The 17,779-nt window shown below is 44.8% G+C and overlaps 1 protein-coding gene across 7 annotated transcripts in view; it reads right to left on the bottom strand.

The window, feature by feature from the left end:
• HECTD4 (HECT domain E3 ubiquitin protein ligase 4) overlaps positions 1-5,912 on the bottom strand; it is a 178,414-nt gene extending 172,502 nt beyond the window's left edge. For 4 of the 7 annotated variants that reach the window (XM_087424194.1, XM_087424196.1, XM_087424195.1 and 1 more), the window contains exon 1: positions 5,613-5,911. In XM_087424194.1, coding sequence (XP_087280320.1) covers positions 5,613-5,789 — 177 coding nt within the window. In that variant the 5' untranslated portion in view covers positions 5,790-5,911. Of the gene's footprint in view, positions 1-5,612 lie in introns of all 7 variants that reach the window. The other 3 variants (XM_087424193.1, XM_087424199.1, XM_087424200.1) reach the window with 1 other exon arrangement.
• Between the last annotated feature and the right edge of the window lie 11,867 nt (positions 5,913-17,779).

Here is a 17,779-nt window from a genome sequence, read left to right as displayed (position 1 = left end):
TGCTACTAACCGTATGACCTTTGTCAAGTTACTTCACTTCTGTGCCACAGTTTCCTCATTTGTACAATAAAAGTAACAACAGTACCAACCTCATAAGGTTTTTGTGAGGATTAAATGAGATAATGGGTGGGAAGAGCTTAGCACAGAGCCTGGCATGCAATATGCTGATGCTGTTGTTGTCATGGTGGTAGGCAGAGGTAGTGACAATGATGACAAACTCGCAGTAGCAAAAAACAGGGATTACTAAAGGTATGGAACTTGCCCAAAGTCACACGGCTAGCAAGAGGCACAGCTAGATTCAATCCCAGTCTGACTCCTCACACGACTTGAACCTCTAGGCAATACTGCTTTCCACAGTCCTCCCGTACTTCATTCTAACTTCACAATTAACCTGCCGAGCCTGAGAGTTTTGCCCAAGCTCAAAGAGCACTGCGCCAAGATTCAGTGACTCTTATTCCAGTGCTCAATAATTACACGGTAATTAATTCTACTGGTGAACACAGGTGGTTTATTCATTTATTCATTAACTCTTCTAAATCTAGAATTTAGAATTCTATAAAAGTACATAACTATTTTCCAAAGAATTTTGACCAAAGGATAAACAAGCTGGTAGTATCCTCCTAGGAGAATAGGTCAACACTTATACACCTAAATATCATCTCAAAGATTTCCCTTGAGTGTATCATATGTATTGAAAGCCTTGACTATTTCAGCTGATCAGCTCCAAACCCAAATGCTCCTTCCCTTACAAGGCAAAAAACAAACAAAAAAACCTACTGAGACTTTTTTCACTTCCTAAATGATATCAGTAAAGCATTCTGAGCCTGTGTGGGTTTTGTTTGTTTTATTGAGATATAATTGGCATACAATAAACTGCACATATTTAAAGTGTACAAATTTATGTGTTTTGACATATGTATACATACAACCATGAAACCATTACCACAATCAAAATGGGGAACATAGCCATCACCTCAACAGTTTCCTCATGCTCCTTCGTAATCCCTTCTCCCATCCCTTCCTGCCTGCCTCCAATCCCAAGCAACCACTGATCTGCTTTCTGTCATTACAGATTAGTTTGCATTTCCTAGAATTTCATATAAATGGAATCTTACAGTATGTACTCCTGTTTGACTGGGTTCTTCCACTCAGCATAAATCCATGTTGTCGGTATCAACAGCTCATTTCTTTTTATTGTTGAGTAGTATTCCATTGGGTGGACATACCACACTTGTTTATCCATTCACCTGTCAATGGCCATTTTGATTGTTTTTTGCAATCACAAATAAAGCTGCCATAAACGCTCCTGTTCAAGTCTCTGAATGGCATGGGGGTGGGGGGGTTCTTATAAACAAACACAATGAAAAATGATAAACACAAACCAAAATGCTTGGATTCAAAATTAATCTAAACTATGGGGTAAAAAATATCTTGGCGGGCCGCCCTGTGGCTTAGTGGTTAAGTGTGCGCGCTCCGCTGCTGGCGGCCCAGGGTTCGGATCCCGGGCGCGCACTGACGTACTGCTTCTCTGGCCACGCTGAAGCCGCGTCCCACATACAGCAACTAGAAGGCTATGCAGCTATGACATACAACTATCTACTGGGGCTTTGGAGGAAAAAATAAATAAATCAAAAAAATAAAAAAATAAAAAAAATAATAATAATTTCTTGGGGCCAGCCCAGTGGTGTGAATGGTTAAGTGCACGTGCTCCCCTTCGGCGCCCTGGGGTTCACAGGTTCAGATCCCAGGTGCCGACCTACCCACCACTTATCAAGCCATGCTGTGGCAGGCGTCCCACATGTAAAATAGAGGAAGATGGGCACAGATGTTACCTCAGGGCCAATCTTCCTCAGCAAAATAATAATAATAATAATAGTAATAGTAATTTCCTACATTTTTGCTTTCTGTCACAATATAAAATTAAAATAAATACAGATAGCTATTTTAAAGGCCAAGAAAAAGGCTCCCTCTGCATTTTTAGTTCACAAAAAGTAGATTCAAAGTCCTTATCTACAAGGCCCCACTTAACTGCAGCCCTCGCCCCCATCTCCTATCATTCTCCTCTCTCCCTTTGCTTACTGGGCTCAGAGCTCCAAATTAAAGATGCTTCCCTCTCAGGGACTTGGCTCTTGGTGTCCTCTGTCTGGGATGTGCTTTCCCCAGTAGCCATATGGTACACTCTCTCACTTCCTCAGGTCTCTGCTCAAATGTCATCCTGGGCTTTCCTTTCCTGCTGCCCTATGTAAAACAGAGTCCTTCCCCACCATTACTCTCCATCCCCCTACCCAGCTATACTCTTCTCCACAGCACCTATCATTTGACTATCTATATAGCATATATTTGATTATTTGTTATTGTCTATATCCTCCCACTAAAATAAAAGTCTTTAAGGACAAGGATTTTATTTCATCCCCTGCTATGACCCCAAAACCCAGGACAGTGGGCCCAGCTCATCTCTGAATTCCACAAATACTTGTTAAATGAATTTGTTGGTTAAACACTAGTTATTGATTTAAAAACAAAAACCTTCTGTTTAGAATTCACTGGGAAGAAAATTTTTAATTCAAATACTCTGCTCTTGCTTAAATTAAAATGCTAAGTCAATGCTGATGTACCTCTTAGGATGGGTTCTTTTTTCAGATTGACATTTAACTGTGACCAGCACTTACAGAGGGAAAAGAACACTCCAAAGCCAGGAAAGCCAGGGTCTAGTGATCTGCCCTGCCACGATTAGCTATGATACCACGTCATAACCTCTCCTGATCTCAGACAACTTCTCTCTAAAACAATGGCAACAATTATCTCTCAGGGCCCTTCCTGCTCTAAAATTCTGTGACTCTATCGCAGCTAGTGCAGTCTTACGCATTAAGATTGCCAATCATAAATTAGTCAGCTTAATTTGAGTCTCATCTCTCATAATCCAAAAGTGTTAATTGAAAGATTCTATATAACTATAAAATCATGCGAAAAATGGCCATTGTTCACCCAGATGTTCAATGGAAGGAGAGGCTTGGAAGAGTGTACTTCATAGGGGTGGTGGCATTTCAAAAGTTAGTTTTTAAAAAGTTGATGAGGGTCTGGCCTGGTGGCATAGTAGTTAAGTTCGCAGGCTCTGCTTTGGCGGCTCAGGGTTCGCAGGTTCGATCCCCGGTGCAGACCTAAGCACCACTCATCAAGCCATGCTGTGGTGGCACACCACATACAAAACAGAGGAAGACGGGCACAGATGTTAGCTCAGGGCTGATCTTCCTCAGCAAAAAGAGGAAGATTGGCAACAGATGTTAGCTCAGGGCCAATCTTCCTCACCAAAAAAAAAAAAAGTTGATGAACCTCTAATCTTCCTCAAATATGAAAAAGAGTAAGTTACTAGAAAGGAAATAAAGATATCTGTTTATTACCCTATCTTTGGCCAGTTATTAAATTTAAAATAATTACAAATCTGAGTATCATACATGCATGCAGGCAGTAGAATATCAAGATTAGGAGCAGAAGTGTTTGAGATCAGCAGACCTGGGTTAACGTCCAGTCTCTGTTTTCTAACTATGTGTGATCCTGAGCAAGTAGCATACCTGCTCTGCACTCAACTTGTCTCATCTGTACCACAGGTGCAATATTTATAATTGTTATAATGAGTAACAATATTTAGCTACTAGGATCCTTTTGAGAATTTAATAAGATGATGTCTGACACATAGGATACACTTGATCAATACTATTATTATTAAATAATTAAATGTGAATACACCTACACAAACACAAATCTAATAGCCACAAAAACATTCTTAGCTATCCATTTATCCTGATACTATGTAGCCTGTATAACTACCATATGGAACGAAATGAAAAAAGTTCTTCACTACTGCCAGTCACAAATGTTTATCACTCCTACACATATTGGTTTCTGAGAGGTCAGATCATAAATTTCTTTTTAAAGAGTTTTTTTAAATCTACCAGGCCAGAGGTTCTTTCTTTTACAATCATTCTTCTGTGGAAATAGCTGACAAATATTCAATACATTTATACAATAAACATCTTAGGAAAGCCAACTTAATAGCTCAGGGATTTTTAACTACTGCTACGATTTTTTAATCCTAAAGATAAACAAATTACATATATAAAATTTTTGGATCTGTGAACTTAGCCACTGAGGAACAAAGAGCATCCGTTTCCCACATTTCACATACAACAGAGCCAATTAAATCAAAAGATTCCACCATCACAGCATAACACCCCTTGAGTTTTCAAGCAGATAAGACACTCAGACACACCTTGCTTTTTATAGAATAAGCCCAAATGAGACATAATAAAACTATGATTCCATGTTAGGAATTCCCTACCAACTTGTATCCTCCTTTTTCTGGTGACCAGACTGTAAAATAAGTCAATTAAGAGTTCACAATGGGATTGCTGCAACCTCAACCTCAAACCCAGACACAAAAACACAGCGGAACGTATTCGCATCTCAAGCACGTCCAAAGGTCTCGGCCAAAGCGATCCGATTTGCCGTTTCCAGAAACACACAGTAATGGGTTTTAATCCATTTCTATAAATGTTCTTGTGCTGAAAAGCCAAAGTGCATGCAAAACCGCAAAACACAAAAGATTCCTCGCATTCCGTTTATAGCCAGAAGACAGGCCATCCTCTCTGCGCCCTACCCCAGAGAGTCCTCCCTGCGACAATAAGAATTTCATGACACCCCATGCTACCTACACATCAAAATGTCATCCCACCAGGTGGAGGGGGAGCAGTGCCAGTATCGGCTGGCCTCGATGAACCGATACAGCCAGGATTCCCACCTCTGGGCAAACACGAAACCAAGTGAAGTCGGTGGAAAGTTCCCATCAACCAAGCTTATTTGGTTTCCTCCTGCCCCCAAACCCAGCGGCACCATTGCTAGGATTTGCTCTTGCACCTGCCACGGCTCCTAAACCTGGGCTTCTCCGCGACCCTTGAGCTCACAAACAGGCCTCGCGGCCTAAAGCGCCCATGACCCTTGGCGGAGAGCGCCCGGAGGGCCGCTGTAGCATCCCCCTCGGTGTCCACACCCCCGCTTCCCTGACAAAGGCCCCGTGTCCATCCGAGGCACGACACAGAGAAGTTGCTGGATTGCCTATCACGGACCGGCAGCTGCCACTACCCTCCTCCGAAAAAAACAAACAACTAAGGAAAAAACCCACACAGAACTGAGAAACGAAAGGGGGGGATTACAGCGTTGAAATTAAAATGTCCCCAAAGCTCAGCAACCTGGGTGTGACCGGGAGGTGAGTCCGGGGCCCGGGGGGGAGGGGAGGGGGGTCCGGGGAGGCGGCGGCGGCTCCCGGGGCGTGCAGGCCGTGCCGGGGGAGAGTCTAATAAAATGCCGGTGTCGGAACGTTCAAAACGAAACCACAGATGAAATCCCCGGCGGCGAGAGGCCCCCGCAGGGAGGCAGGCAGGCGGGCGGGCTGCAGACCTGCGGCCGCGGCTCCGCACCTGCCGCCCGCGCCCACACACACCTGCCCGGCAGCCGGGGGGCCTCGGGCTGGGGTGCGGCGGAGATGGCAGGGCTCGCCCCCGGGGACGCGGGGCGGCCGGGCTACCCCGACGGCGGAGGCCGGGGGCAGCCTCGCTCACCTCCAAGTCGGTGTCGGCGGCCTCCGGGGCCCCGAGGATCTCGCTGGGCAGCTCGGCCAGGTCGGTGACCCGGATCAGCCCGTCGTGCAGGAAGATGGTCTCCTCCTTCACCGAGAGCCACTGCGCCGAGTCCGCGGCCGCCGCCGCCGCCGCCGCCGCGGCCGCCGACGAGCCCATGGCCCCGGCTGAGGGGTTGCGGTGAGGAGCGCCGCCCGGCCGGGGAGAGCGCGAGGAGCGGCCGCGATCACCAGTCCATGGCAGCGGCCGCCGCGCCCCGCTCGCCGCCGCGCCCGTGCAGCTCCGCCCTAGGCGGTCCGAGCCGTCATCCCTCCACCCCCGGCCCCGGAGACCCCGGCCCCGCCGCCACTGCCGTCGCCGCCGCCGCCGCCGCCCTGAAGACCAGGATCCGCCTCTGCCCCTCTGCAGCCAACTGTCAGTGAGACGCCATGTTGGGGGCGGGGCTCCCGGCATGCCCCGCGGAGCGGACAATACAGGCCCCGCCCACCCGCCTGGCCCCGCCCCCTGCGGGTCGGGGTACCCAGGTCTGCAGGACGTCGGCGCCGCCTTTCCCTCCGTCTTGCCCTCCGAGTGACTTCCCCCGCCCCTTCTTCCCCTAGGCCTTCTGGGGCGCCCTGGGTCTGCGGTGCACCTGAAGAAGAAGCCACCGCCTCCCCTCCTCCCCCTACTGAAGTATGCACTTCTCGCTTGGGCCAGAGCCCCCACCCTGGGCGGTGTATGGAGGTTCATTCCCTGATTTCACCTTTAAATGAGATATATGCAAAAATCTGGCAGAGTAGGGGCTGCACACCTGTTCGTAAGCACTTGGTAGAACTGCACAGTAGCTGCTTCATATTTGCTAAAAACACTAGTACCCAATAAGCACTCAAAACCCGGTGCAAATAAAGCACCTGTCACAATGCTTGGTGCCCAGTGTCTGGCACTTAATAAGCGCTCCCTGAGTGGCAGTTAAAGCTATTGTTATATTCCATCAATATTCAACAATGATTGACATACACCTTAAAAATATGTACGCCATCCCATTTTTATCAAAACGAGAAAGGAAAGAACTATATGTGTAGAGAAAAATGTGTGGAAGAATACATATCAAATTGTTAATGTTAGTTGCTGCACAGAGTGGGACTGGTCTGGAATGATTGAGGTGAGATTATCTTTGTATTGCTTTTATACTTAAAAATAAAGCACACTTTGGCATTTACCCAAAGGAGTTGAAAATATATGTCCACACAAAACCTGCACACAGCTGTTCATAGCAGCTTTATTCATAATTGCCAAAACTTAAAAGTAGGTGAATGGATAAATAAACTGTGGTACGTCCAGACAATGGAATATTATTCGGCACTAAAAGGAGATGAGCTAACAAGCCATGAAAAGGCGTGGAGGAACCTAAAAGGCATATTACTAAGTGAAAGAGGCCTATCTGAAAAGGCTACATACTGTATGATTCCAATTATATGACATTCTGGAAAGGCAAAACTGTGGAGACAATGAAAAGATCAGTGGTTGCCAGGGGTTGGGTGGAGAGGGCAATGAATAGGCAGAGCACAGAGGATTTTAGGGCAATGAAAATGCTCTGTATGATACAATAATCATGGATACAAGTCATTCATTACACATCTGTCCAAACCCATAGAACGTACACAAGAGTGAAGGTAATGCAAACTATGGACTTTGGGTTATAATGATGTGTCAGTGTAGGTCCATCAGTTGTAACAGATGTATCTGTCTGGTGTTGGATGTTGCAAACGTGAGAGGCTATGCATGTGTGGGAGCAAGAAGTACCCGGGAAATCTCTGTACCTTCCCTTCAATTTTGCTGTGAACCTAAAACTGCTCTAAAAAATCAAGTTTACAAAAGAAGGAAGGGAGGGAGGGAGGGAAGGAAGAAGGAAGGGAGGGAGGAAAGAAAGAAAGCAGAACATTAAGGTGCATACACCCTTTGATCTAGCAATTCAACTTGGAGGAAATTGTCCAAAGGAAATAATCAGACCCATAGTCAAGACGTGTATACTTGGGATGTGCAACTCAGTATTGTTTACAAGAGGAAAAATTATAATCAGTCTAAATGTTCAACAATATGAGATTGGTTAACTATAACATGGTATATCCATAAGATAGAATATTATGAAGCCATTCTGAATAATGTTTATGAAGAATATTAATACAAGTGAATGGTCATGATATATTACTACATGGATAAAACCAGGCTAAAATAGTAAGAAATTTTCAAATTGTGTTTACAGTATGACTGCACTTTTTAAATTACATGTGTGTATGACTATAGGCATTAAATAAAAGACAGGGAAGGTGTCACTCCTGCTAACATTTGGGTGAATCTCAGCAGTGCATTTACAGGTGACTGGGGGATTTGTGGTTTGTGCTTTGGAATGTTTTCCAAGTTTTCTTCCTAGAGGATACGTTACTTTTGAAAAAAGCAAAAAATTAAAAAAAAAAAACTATTGAGCACTTAGGAGTCAGATACATCCATTCATTTATCCATCATGACACCCTTCAGAGTATTCATTAATAGCCCCATTTTACAAGGAAGTGAGACTCAGAATTAAGTGACTTGCACCTGCCTAGGAATTGGCAGAATCGAGATTTGAACCTATAGCTGGCTCCATCCTGCACTGCCTCCCTCCCAAATAAATAATTCATATACATTGCACTGTTACAACAATCTCATGCTCCTTACAATGACTGTGAATTTCATTTTCATGATATTTATTCCACAAGCATTTGTTAAACCCCTAGTAGGTGTCAAATCCTGGGAGGTATATAGAATGGAGATACAATATATCTGAATCCCTGAAACAATACATGAAAAATTGACTCCCTGCTCTCAAAGAGCTGGACAGCTATTCTAACATATATAGAAAGTAGTCCACAGGGAGATGGCTATTCTCTTATTCATTCAACCAATATTTCTCGATTCCTGCCACATGACAGACATGTGATAGAATGGCCATTTCATAAATCCTCACGACAACCCTCTGAGAGATGTAGCATTACCCCCACTTTCAGCTGGGAAACCGAGGCTCAGTGGGATGCTTTGCTCAGTGTCTTACAGCCAGTAAACATCAAAGCTCAGATCTGAACTCATGTCTGTCTGATTCTACCATCCCAGCTTGTTTACTTTGGCTGTAAAGAAATCCCTTCATTCCTTTTGCTCACAACTTCCAAACCTAATGACAACATCACAATTTTTGAATGCTCAGGTTTTGAAATCTAAAAAACCATCTTGTGTAGCTCAGAGAAAAATTCTCCTGCTCTTATTAATATTTAGAGATCAAGAATCAAGATGCCCAGGAACTATTGTCCTTCCCCCAAGTTAATGAGAACAGCACATATCCAGGGCTTAAACTCTTTAGACTGCATAATGAATAGTTATTTAATATTTTAGCAACAGTAATTAATTAGTCATAGGACTGCACAGCTGCCACTGTACCATGACGAGGCAGCTGATGAATTAATATTTATAGAACCCCCTCTGGAGAAAGACCATTTACAGGGAATTTCTAGAACAGATCTGCAAGACAAAGAAAGTCCCTGGTCAGAAGAACTCTATGCTGGAAGCCTGGAGGCAGAGAATCCACATTTAGTCAAGACAACACACATACACGCACACACCATGCACGCAGGAAACATCCCTTCATAGAATCATAGAAAAGAAAAGCTTGTGGTTTATGACTTTGCTACAGAATTGCTCTTTCCACTCTTCTATTCAAGAATGGGGGATCGGGATGGGAAAAGGAGCAAGAGAAGGTGTTGGATGAGCAACCCTAAGTCAGATGCAAAGAAGAAGCATGAGAAAGCAGGAAGAATAGCTCTTGGTAGGTTGGACGTCAGTTACCCCTGGGAGGCATCTCCCCAAGAGAAAGCAAGCTTGTTGATGGAGACCATCTCCCTGTTGCCCCAGCTGCTGATGTGATGTTCACTGGCCTTGGCTCAAGCTGGGGCCCCTCTGGGATTTTGCAATATCTCTCTTTTCTGCAGGCTTTTGTGCACCAGCTGACTGTCTAAAATGAGTCTGTAATCCTTACCAGGTCCACAAAAATGTGAGTGTGGCGTGAAGATAAGAGGTCCTTGATAAGCCTTAATAGAGCTTGAAATAGCTTTAAACAAAGCAGCCATGTTAATTTTTAAGCCCTTTCAAAACACCAAGGAAAAAAAACATGCACACATCTGCTAAATTGACACACACAGACACTGACAGAACCTGTGGGGGAGATTGATTATTTCCATCTCACTAATCACGGGCTCAAAGAGGAAACACACATACCTACTCAAAATCTTTTTTCCAAGTCATCTGGTAGGCCCTATTGTTTTTTTCTTTAATTTCAAGGAAGATTATTTCAGCTGATGGGTGGGTCTATGAGGTAGCAGGGAAAGGAAATCGGATGAAAGAGATATTTGAAAATGAAGAGAGAGAATTCTCCTTGGAGCTCTCTGGAATTACCATAACTAGGGGTTAAGCCTCCGCATTGATGAAAAGCCCAAAGATGAAGCAGCATTAAATGCAGTTCTCATTGGAGAAATCAGCACCACGGAACTCCGAGAGATGCCACGTCCTGCAGCGTCCCCTTGTGGGCACAAGAGTCCTTGCTGCACCAGGATTTCCAGTTCTGACTTGCAAATTTGCAAACCCTTTCCTGTGGCAAAAACTTAGAATAAGAAACGGTAGCCCCCACAAAGGAAAAGTGGGCTGAAGATACGATCGTAGAGTTTGCACAAGAGGAAAAGCAGACACTCTACGTTTTCATTCCTTCAATATTCACTAAGAACCTACTTTGCGCAGGCAAAGCGTTAGCTTTGGGGGTCCAACTCTCTAGGAGACAAGCAGCTTCCCTTGTGGAGCTTAGGATAGGGAAGCGACTTAGACCAAGTAATTCCAAAGAGGATGAGAAGTCCAAGGACTGGGTCTGAGAAAAGCAACCGCTTCCCTGAGAATGTTGCGTTTGATGCTGGTAACTGATGTGTAGAGACAGCTAAAAGAACGTGAAGGTGGTCGAGGAAACTTAGTAACCGAGGAAAAGCATTTACATGAAATGCAGTGTGTGGTGTTTGAATCTCGGACTGTCTGGGTTTGGCTCCCAGCTCCTTTGGACGTTACCTCACACAAGTGATTCCACACACCTGTGCCGCAGTTTTCCCATCTTAAAATGGGGTGATCATAATGGTACCTACCTCATAGGGTTTTTGGGAGGATTAAATGAGTTAATATGGGCAGGACCATTAGCACCATGCCTGGAATGTAAGAAGCTCTCAACAGTGTTAGCTGTTATTAAATGTGGCATCATTTTTCACCTATTAATTTGAACAAGTTTTTCATTTCAACCCAGGGATGGTGAAGCTCTGGTGCGAACACCTCATTAACTGCTGGTGGCACTTAAACTCAGCATGGTCTTTTGGACAAGCACTTTGGCCACACATATCCAAAAGTCATACAGGGGCCATACCTTTTGATCCCTCATTCCACTCCTAGAAATTTACCCATGGAAAATTTTCATCCAACAAAGAGTTATTAAGTTCCTAATCTCTGCCAGGCTCTTATAACTAAGCCATAGCTCCTATCCTCAAGAAGCTTAAAATCTAATGGGGGAGAAGACAAGTGATCAGGACATTATGCTGCAGTGCAAGAAGTCCTGTCTGTTGTGGGGGAGGCTGAGAGTACAGAGCAGAAGCACTGATCCATATTTGGGGTCAGGCTTGGGGGGCCAGGAGATCTAGAACAGTGGTTCTCAACTGGGGGTGATTTTGTCGACCAGAGGACATTTGGCCATGTCTGGGAATGATTTTTATCATCATGACTTGGGGGTCAGGTGCTACTGGAATCTATCTAGTGGCCAGGGATGCTGCTAAACATTCTACAATGCACAGGACAGCCCTGCCACAACAAAGAATTATCCAGCCCCAAATGTCAATGGTGCTGAGACTGAGAAACTGATCCAAAGGGATGACTGAAGTTAGTCAGGTGGGGGAAGGGTAGTAGTAGAGACGAATGTTCCAGGCCTTCAGAACAGCATGTGCAAAATCCAAGAGGTGAGAGAGAGAAAAAGATTAGAGACCAGAATGATAATAGCTCATATTTGTTACTTACTGTATACCAGGAATGCTCTCAGCTCTTCACATACTTAACCACAACCCAACGGGGTGGGCACTATGTTATCCCATTTTACAGATGGGGACATAAAGGCACCGGAGGGTGAAGGTCTCACAGGTAAGAAGAGGCAGAGCTGGGATCTGAACCCAGGGAAGCTAGTTCTGGAGCCAGTCCTTGGAACCCCAAAGCTGTACCAGAAATCGCACTTTTTAGCTGAAGAGTTGGAGGGCAGAGACTGGTGTCGGGATGTAGATTGGATAGAAATAAGGCTTCAGAGGAAAGCAGGGGTCTGATCAGAAAGGGGTTTGTGAGTTATGATAATAGAATTTTCCCCAAAGGGTGGCGAGAAATCAGTGGAGAAATTTGAGAATGGGAACGAGAGGATTGGATCTGCATTTTAGAAAGATCGCTCTGGCTGCCTTGTGGAGAATGGCTTAGACTGTAGACTTAAGGAGCTGCTGTAGGAATCCGGATGTGAACTTGAACATGGGCTTAGGTAAGGGGCTAGTGGCATGGAGTGACATGGATAAATTTAAAAGCAACAAAAGAAGCAGAATAGACTGAATAGTTTTGGTAATTGAGAAGGTTTGGGGATTCATTCGGCTGAGGGGGCCCATGAGGATTAAGGGCTGGGCACCTGCCTGGAGATTGTATTAGTCAGCTAGGACTGCCGTAACAAAGTATCACAAATAGTGGCCAAACAACAGAAAGTTATTGTCTCACAGCTCTGGAGGCCAGAAGGCCAAGGTCAGCAGGGTTGGTTCCTTCTGAGGGCTGGGAAAGAAAGATCTATTCCTGGCCTCTCTCCTTGGCTTCTAGATGGCCGTCCTCTCCATGTGTTGTCACATTGTCTTCCCTCGATGCATGGATGCATGTCTGTGTCCAAATTTCCTCTTCTTATAAGGACACCAGTCATATTGGATTTGAGCCCACTGTAATGACCTCATTTGAACTTATCAGCTCTGTAGAGACCTTATCTTCAAATAAAATCTCATCCTGGGCCGGCCCCGTGGCCTAGTGGTTGAGTTCAGTGCAGTCCGCTTTCGTGGCCCGAGTTCGGTTCCTGGGTGCAGACCTACACCACTCAGCGGCGGCCATGCTATGGTAATGACCCACGTACAAAATAGAGGAAGATTGGCAACAGATGTTAGCTCAGGGTGAATCTTCCTCAAGGAAAAAAAAAAAAAAGAAAACAGTTGTATTCATAAGGCTATTCATTTATAATGATGTACATTTAAAATAAAACAATATGCAGCCATTAAAAGGGATAATTATGAAGCTTTGACAATGATATAGAAAATTTATGAAATAATAGTCTATGAAGAAAATCAGAACACAGACGTTTACATACACTCATAGGAAATATATACGTGTGCACCTAATAACTTGAAAACAGTTGTGTGAAGAGGTGAGCATACGGGTGGATTATTTTATTTTATTTTTGTGTGTGTGAGGAAGATCAGCTCTGAGCTAACATCCAATGCCAATCCTCCTCTTTTTGCTGAGGAGGATTGGCCCTGGGCTAACATCTGTGCCCATCTTCCTCTACTTTATATGGGATGCCGCCACAGCATGACTTGACAAGTGGTACGTCGGTGCGCACCTGGGATCTGAACATGTGAACCCTGGGCCGCTGAAGCAGAGTGCGTGCACTTAACCACTGTGCCACTGGGCCAGCCCTGTGATATTTTCTTTTTAATATCCTTGTCATGAAGGAATTAAATCTGAAGCAACATTAGGACTCCAGGGTCACATTAGTGGGTTTCCCCCCCCACAATTTTAGTATTATTTAAGGCTGTACCCTGGAAGTTACTTATTTTTATGTCAGCTTGTTTCTTTTTCATAAAAATCCATATTGAAGATTCTAATTAGTAAAAAAAATCGATACGTTGATCAGATTCCTGCAACTGTCCCTTTACTAGCATATTTTATGGCCTCCTCTCTAAATTAGTCTCCATATAGACTAATCTTTCTAAAATGCAAATATGATTATCAAGTTACTCCCTGGCTTTAATATGCTGTAATGATCTCTCTTGATTTCCTCTGGGGCCCCATAAAATCCTCAGGATCAAGCTCTTTTGGGCTAGAGTGTCACTTCTCACAGTCCTCACCCCTCCCTACCCACTGAACACACTAGAGTACTTATTGTTCACAGCATATGTATTATCACCATTCTCTTTTCTGAGCTTTTGCTGTAGTTCTGTGGTAGATTGGAAAGAGTGTTCTCAATTTCTCCACTTTCTCCCTTTATTCATATTATACATTCATGCCCTTTGTTATATGACTAGACTGGGTTGAACAGTATCCCCTCAAAATCCATGTTCATCCAGAACTTGTGAATGTGACCTTATTTGAAAATAGAGCCTTTGCAGATGTAATCAAGTGAAAATGATGTTATACGGGATGGGGAGGGCCCTAGTTCAAACGCTGGTGTCCTCATGAGAAAAGAGAAATTTGGACACAGAGACACAGAGGGAAGAAGACCTTGTGACGACAGAGGCAGAGATTAGAGTGACACATCTACAAGCCAAGGAACACCAAGGATGCCAGCAACCACCAGAAGCTCAGAGACAGGCATGGAATAGATTCTTCCTCAGCTCCTCCAGAAGGAATTGACTCTGCCAACACCCTAACTTTGGACTTCCAGCCTCTTGAACTATGAAAGAATGGATTTGTTCTTTTAAGCCACTCAGTTTGTGGTACTTTGTTACTGCAGCCTCAGGAGACTAACACAGGGACTTTCCCAAACTTCCCACTGGAGCAGGTGGAACATATGTCCCTGCCCCATGGAGGTTGGGTTTGGCCATGTGACATGCTTTGGCCAATTGAATTCTAGCAGATGTGAGGTGAGCAGAGGATAAATGTGCTTGTGCAGTTTCGAATCTGTCAAGAAAAGCACAGACTCCGGGAGCTGCTGGTCCCAAAATGAGACAGGTGGCAGGCCTGAGCCACCAGCCCACAGCTTGGAGCTGAACCCCTAGATCTCAGCCTTGCAGCAGAGCCAACCCACAGACCCTGGAGGGGTGACATACATATTTGTTATTTTCAGCCTCTGAGATTTTTATGGTTAATCATAAGTCCCTAGTGCCTGGCCTGGTGCTTAGAACAAGGTAGCTGCTTCATACGGGCTCCTAGTGCTGGGTGAATTTGAAGATGCCTTGCAAAAAAAAAGTTCCCACATTAATTCACCACGCTGTTCCACCATTTGCATGCACTGCCTGCTCCTTGTGCTCCCATCCCTCATCTTCTTCACCTCATCTCAGGCCAGTGCCCATCTTTTTTTTTTGTGAGGAAGATCAGCCCTGAGCTAACATCTGCCAATCCTCCTGTTTTTGCTGAGGAAGACTGGCCCTGGGCTAACATCCATGCCCATCTTCCTCCACTTTATATGGGACGTCGCCACAGCATGGCCTGACAAGCGGTGCACCAGTGCGCACCCGGGATCCGAACCGGCGAACCCCGGGCCGCTGCAGTGGAGCGCGTGCACTTAACCGCTTGCACCATTGGGCCGGCCCCAGGCCAGTGCCCATCTTGATCTAAGAAAGTCACTCTAGCTTCTTTCAATTTCTTTACCAATTATGCAATTGTTCCTACCTCTAGGCCTTTGCACTTGCTGTTCCCCCTGACCGGGATGCACTTCCCTACCTGTTCAGCTTGACAAACTCCTATTCATCCTCTAGGTCTCAGCTCCTTCACAGAGGACTTCCCTGACTCTACCAAACATCGCAAGTCCTCCTGTTTCTCAGTCTGTTTGCACAGTAACCATTTCTTAGTATATTTATCTTAATTGCAATTAAATAATTAATAAATATTTAGGTGCCTGTCTACCTTGCTAGACTGTAAGATACACAGCGCCTAGCACAATGCTTGGCACATAGTCAGTGCTTAATCTGGAGTTGAAGAATCATTGAATGAATTAATTAACACCAGGTCATCTTTTTGTAGGGAAGTCCATAGGTAGGGAGATTAATTGAACCAAGGTTCTGTTTTAACGATTTGAGAGGTGATAGAGGGCATGGTTAAGAGCATGGACCCAGGGGCCAGATAATCCAGGGTCAGATCCCATTTGGAGGAGTCACTTAACCTCTTCGTGCTTTAGTTTTTCCCGTCTGTAAAATGGGAATGATGATGAAAGTAATAGAACATGCCTCCTAGGGTGGTAGTAAGTATTGAGGGAGTTAAAAGTATACACCTTAATGTGGAAAACAGTATGGTGCTTCCTCAAAAAATTAAACATATAATTACCATATGATCCAACAATTCCATTTCTAGTATATACACAAAAGAATTGAAAGTAGAGATTTGAACAGATATTTGTATATCAGTGTTCATAGCAGCTTTATTCACAGTTGCCAAAAGGTGGAGACAACCCAAATGTGCACCAAGGCTGAATGGATTAACAAATCCATTGGTATATCCATCCAGTGGACTATGATTCAGCCACAAAAAGGAATGAAGTTCTGACACATGCTACAACGTGGATGAGCCTTAGGATATTATGCTACGTGAAATAAACCACACACAAAAGGACAAATATTGTTTGATTCTATTACAGGAGGTACACAGAATAGTCAAATGCACGGAGACAAAGTAGAAGAGAGGTTACCAGAGGCTGGGGGGAGAGGGGAAGAGGAGTTATTGTTTAGTGGGGACAGACTTTCAGTTTGGGATGATGAAAAAGTTCTGGAGAGGGATGATGGTGATGGTTGCACAATGTGAATATACTTAACGTCATTGAACTGTACACTTAACATTTTTAAATATTTTTTATTTTTTATTATTTTTATTTTGTGAGGAAGAGCAGCCCTGAGCTAACATCCATGCCAATCTCCCTCCCTCTTTTTGCTGAGGAGGACTGGCCCTGAGCTAACATCCGTGCCCATCTTCCTCCACTTTATATGGGACGCCACCACAGCATGGCTTGACAAGTGGTGCATCAGTGCGCGCCTGGGATCCGAACCTGGGCTGCCAGCAGCGGAGCATGCACACTTAACCGCTACGCCATGGGACCAGCCCCTTAACGTTTTTTTAAATGGTACATTTTGTTATAAATATTTTACCACAATAAAACAAGTCTAAAAAATATATATATACTTCAACCGCTTGGCACATAGACAGGACCATAGCATTCGCCATCAATATTACATTGATTATGGGCCGGCCCATGGCTTAGCGGTTAAGTGCACACGCTCCACTGCTGGCGGCCCGGTTCGGATCCTGGGCGCGCCCCGATGCACCGCTTCTCCAGCCATGCTGAGGCCGCGTCCCACATACAGCAGCTAGAAGGATGTGCAGCTATGACACACAACTATCTACTGGGGCTTTGGGGGGAAATAAATAAATAAATAAAATTATTATATTGATTATCTGAAAGGTGAACGAATAAGCAGTAAGGCCAGGATTCAAATCCGAGTCCGTCCAATCCCTAAAGCTGTAACCTTAACCTCTACACCATTCCTAATGGACCTGCACTCAAGGAATATTTTTGGAATGATTCATTCCACAGCCCCTTTCTCTCAAGGAAATTCCAGTGTTGTGCTTGCAGGACATCGGGACCTCTCCGCACTTGTATGTTGCACTTCGCCACTGTCTTTATGTTGAGCATGTGGAAGAGCAGCCCCCAAATCTGTCCAACACTTAGAGCCTCTAAGGGCGGGCGTCCCCTGGACAGGAGCAGGACCCGCTGCAAACCCTGGGAACCAGAGCTCGGGAGGCGATGTAGGCTGAGTAATAGCCCCAGGCTATGTCCACGTCCCAGTCCCCGGCCCCAGTGAACGTGACTTTATACTGCAAAAAGGACTTGGCAGGTGTGACGGAGTCAAAGATCTTGAGATGGGAAATGAGGCATAACACAAACATATATTTGGTTTTTGTCCCCAGTTCCCGGCACAGAGCTCCTAAAACCCATGGAATCTCCCAAGTGATAGGAGTGTCTTTTATTATTCATAAGGAGCTCCTTTTGATCACACCTGAGTTTATGCTGATGGGGAGACTTAAGGTGGGACCCCTCGATAGACTCAGGATGCTGTTAGTCACCAGAAAGATCA

The sequence above is a fragment of the Ceratotherium simum genome, chromosome 35 (assembly GCF_057802395.1).
Source record: "Ceratotherium simum simum isolate JZ-2026a chromosome 35, ASM5780239v1, whole genome shotgun sequence".
NCBI classification, from domain to species: Eukaryota; Metazoa; Chordata; class Mammalia; order Perissodactyla; family Rhinocerotidae; genus Ceratotherium; species Ceratotherium simum.
The sequence above is the reverse complement of the archived record's forward strand: the minus strand, read 5'-3'. Positions and strand labels throughout refer to the sequence as shown.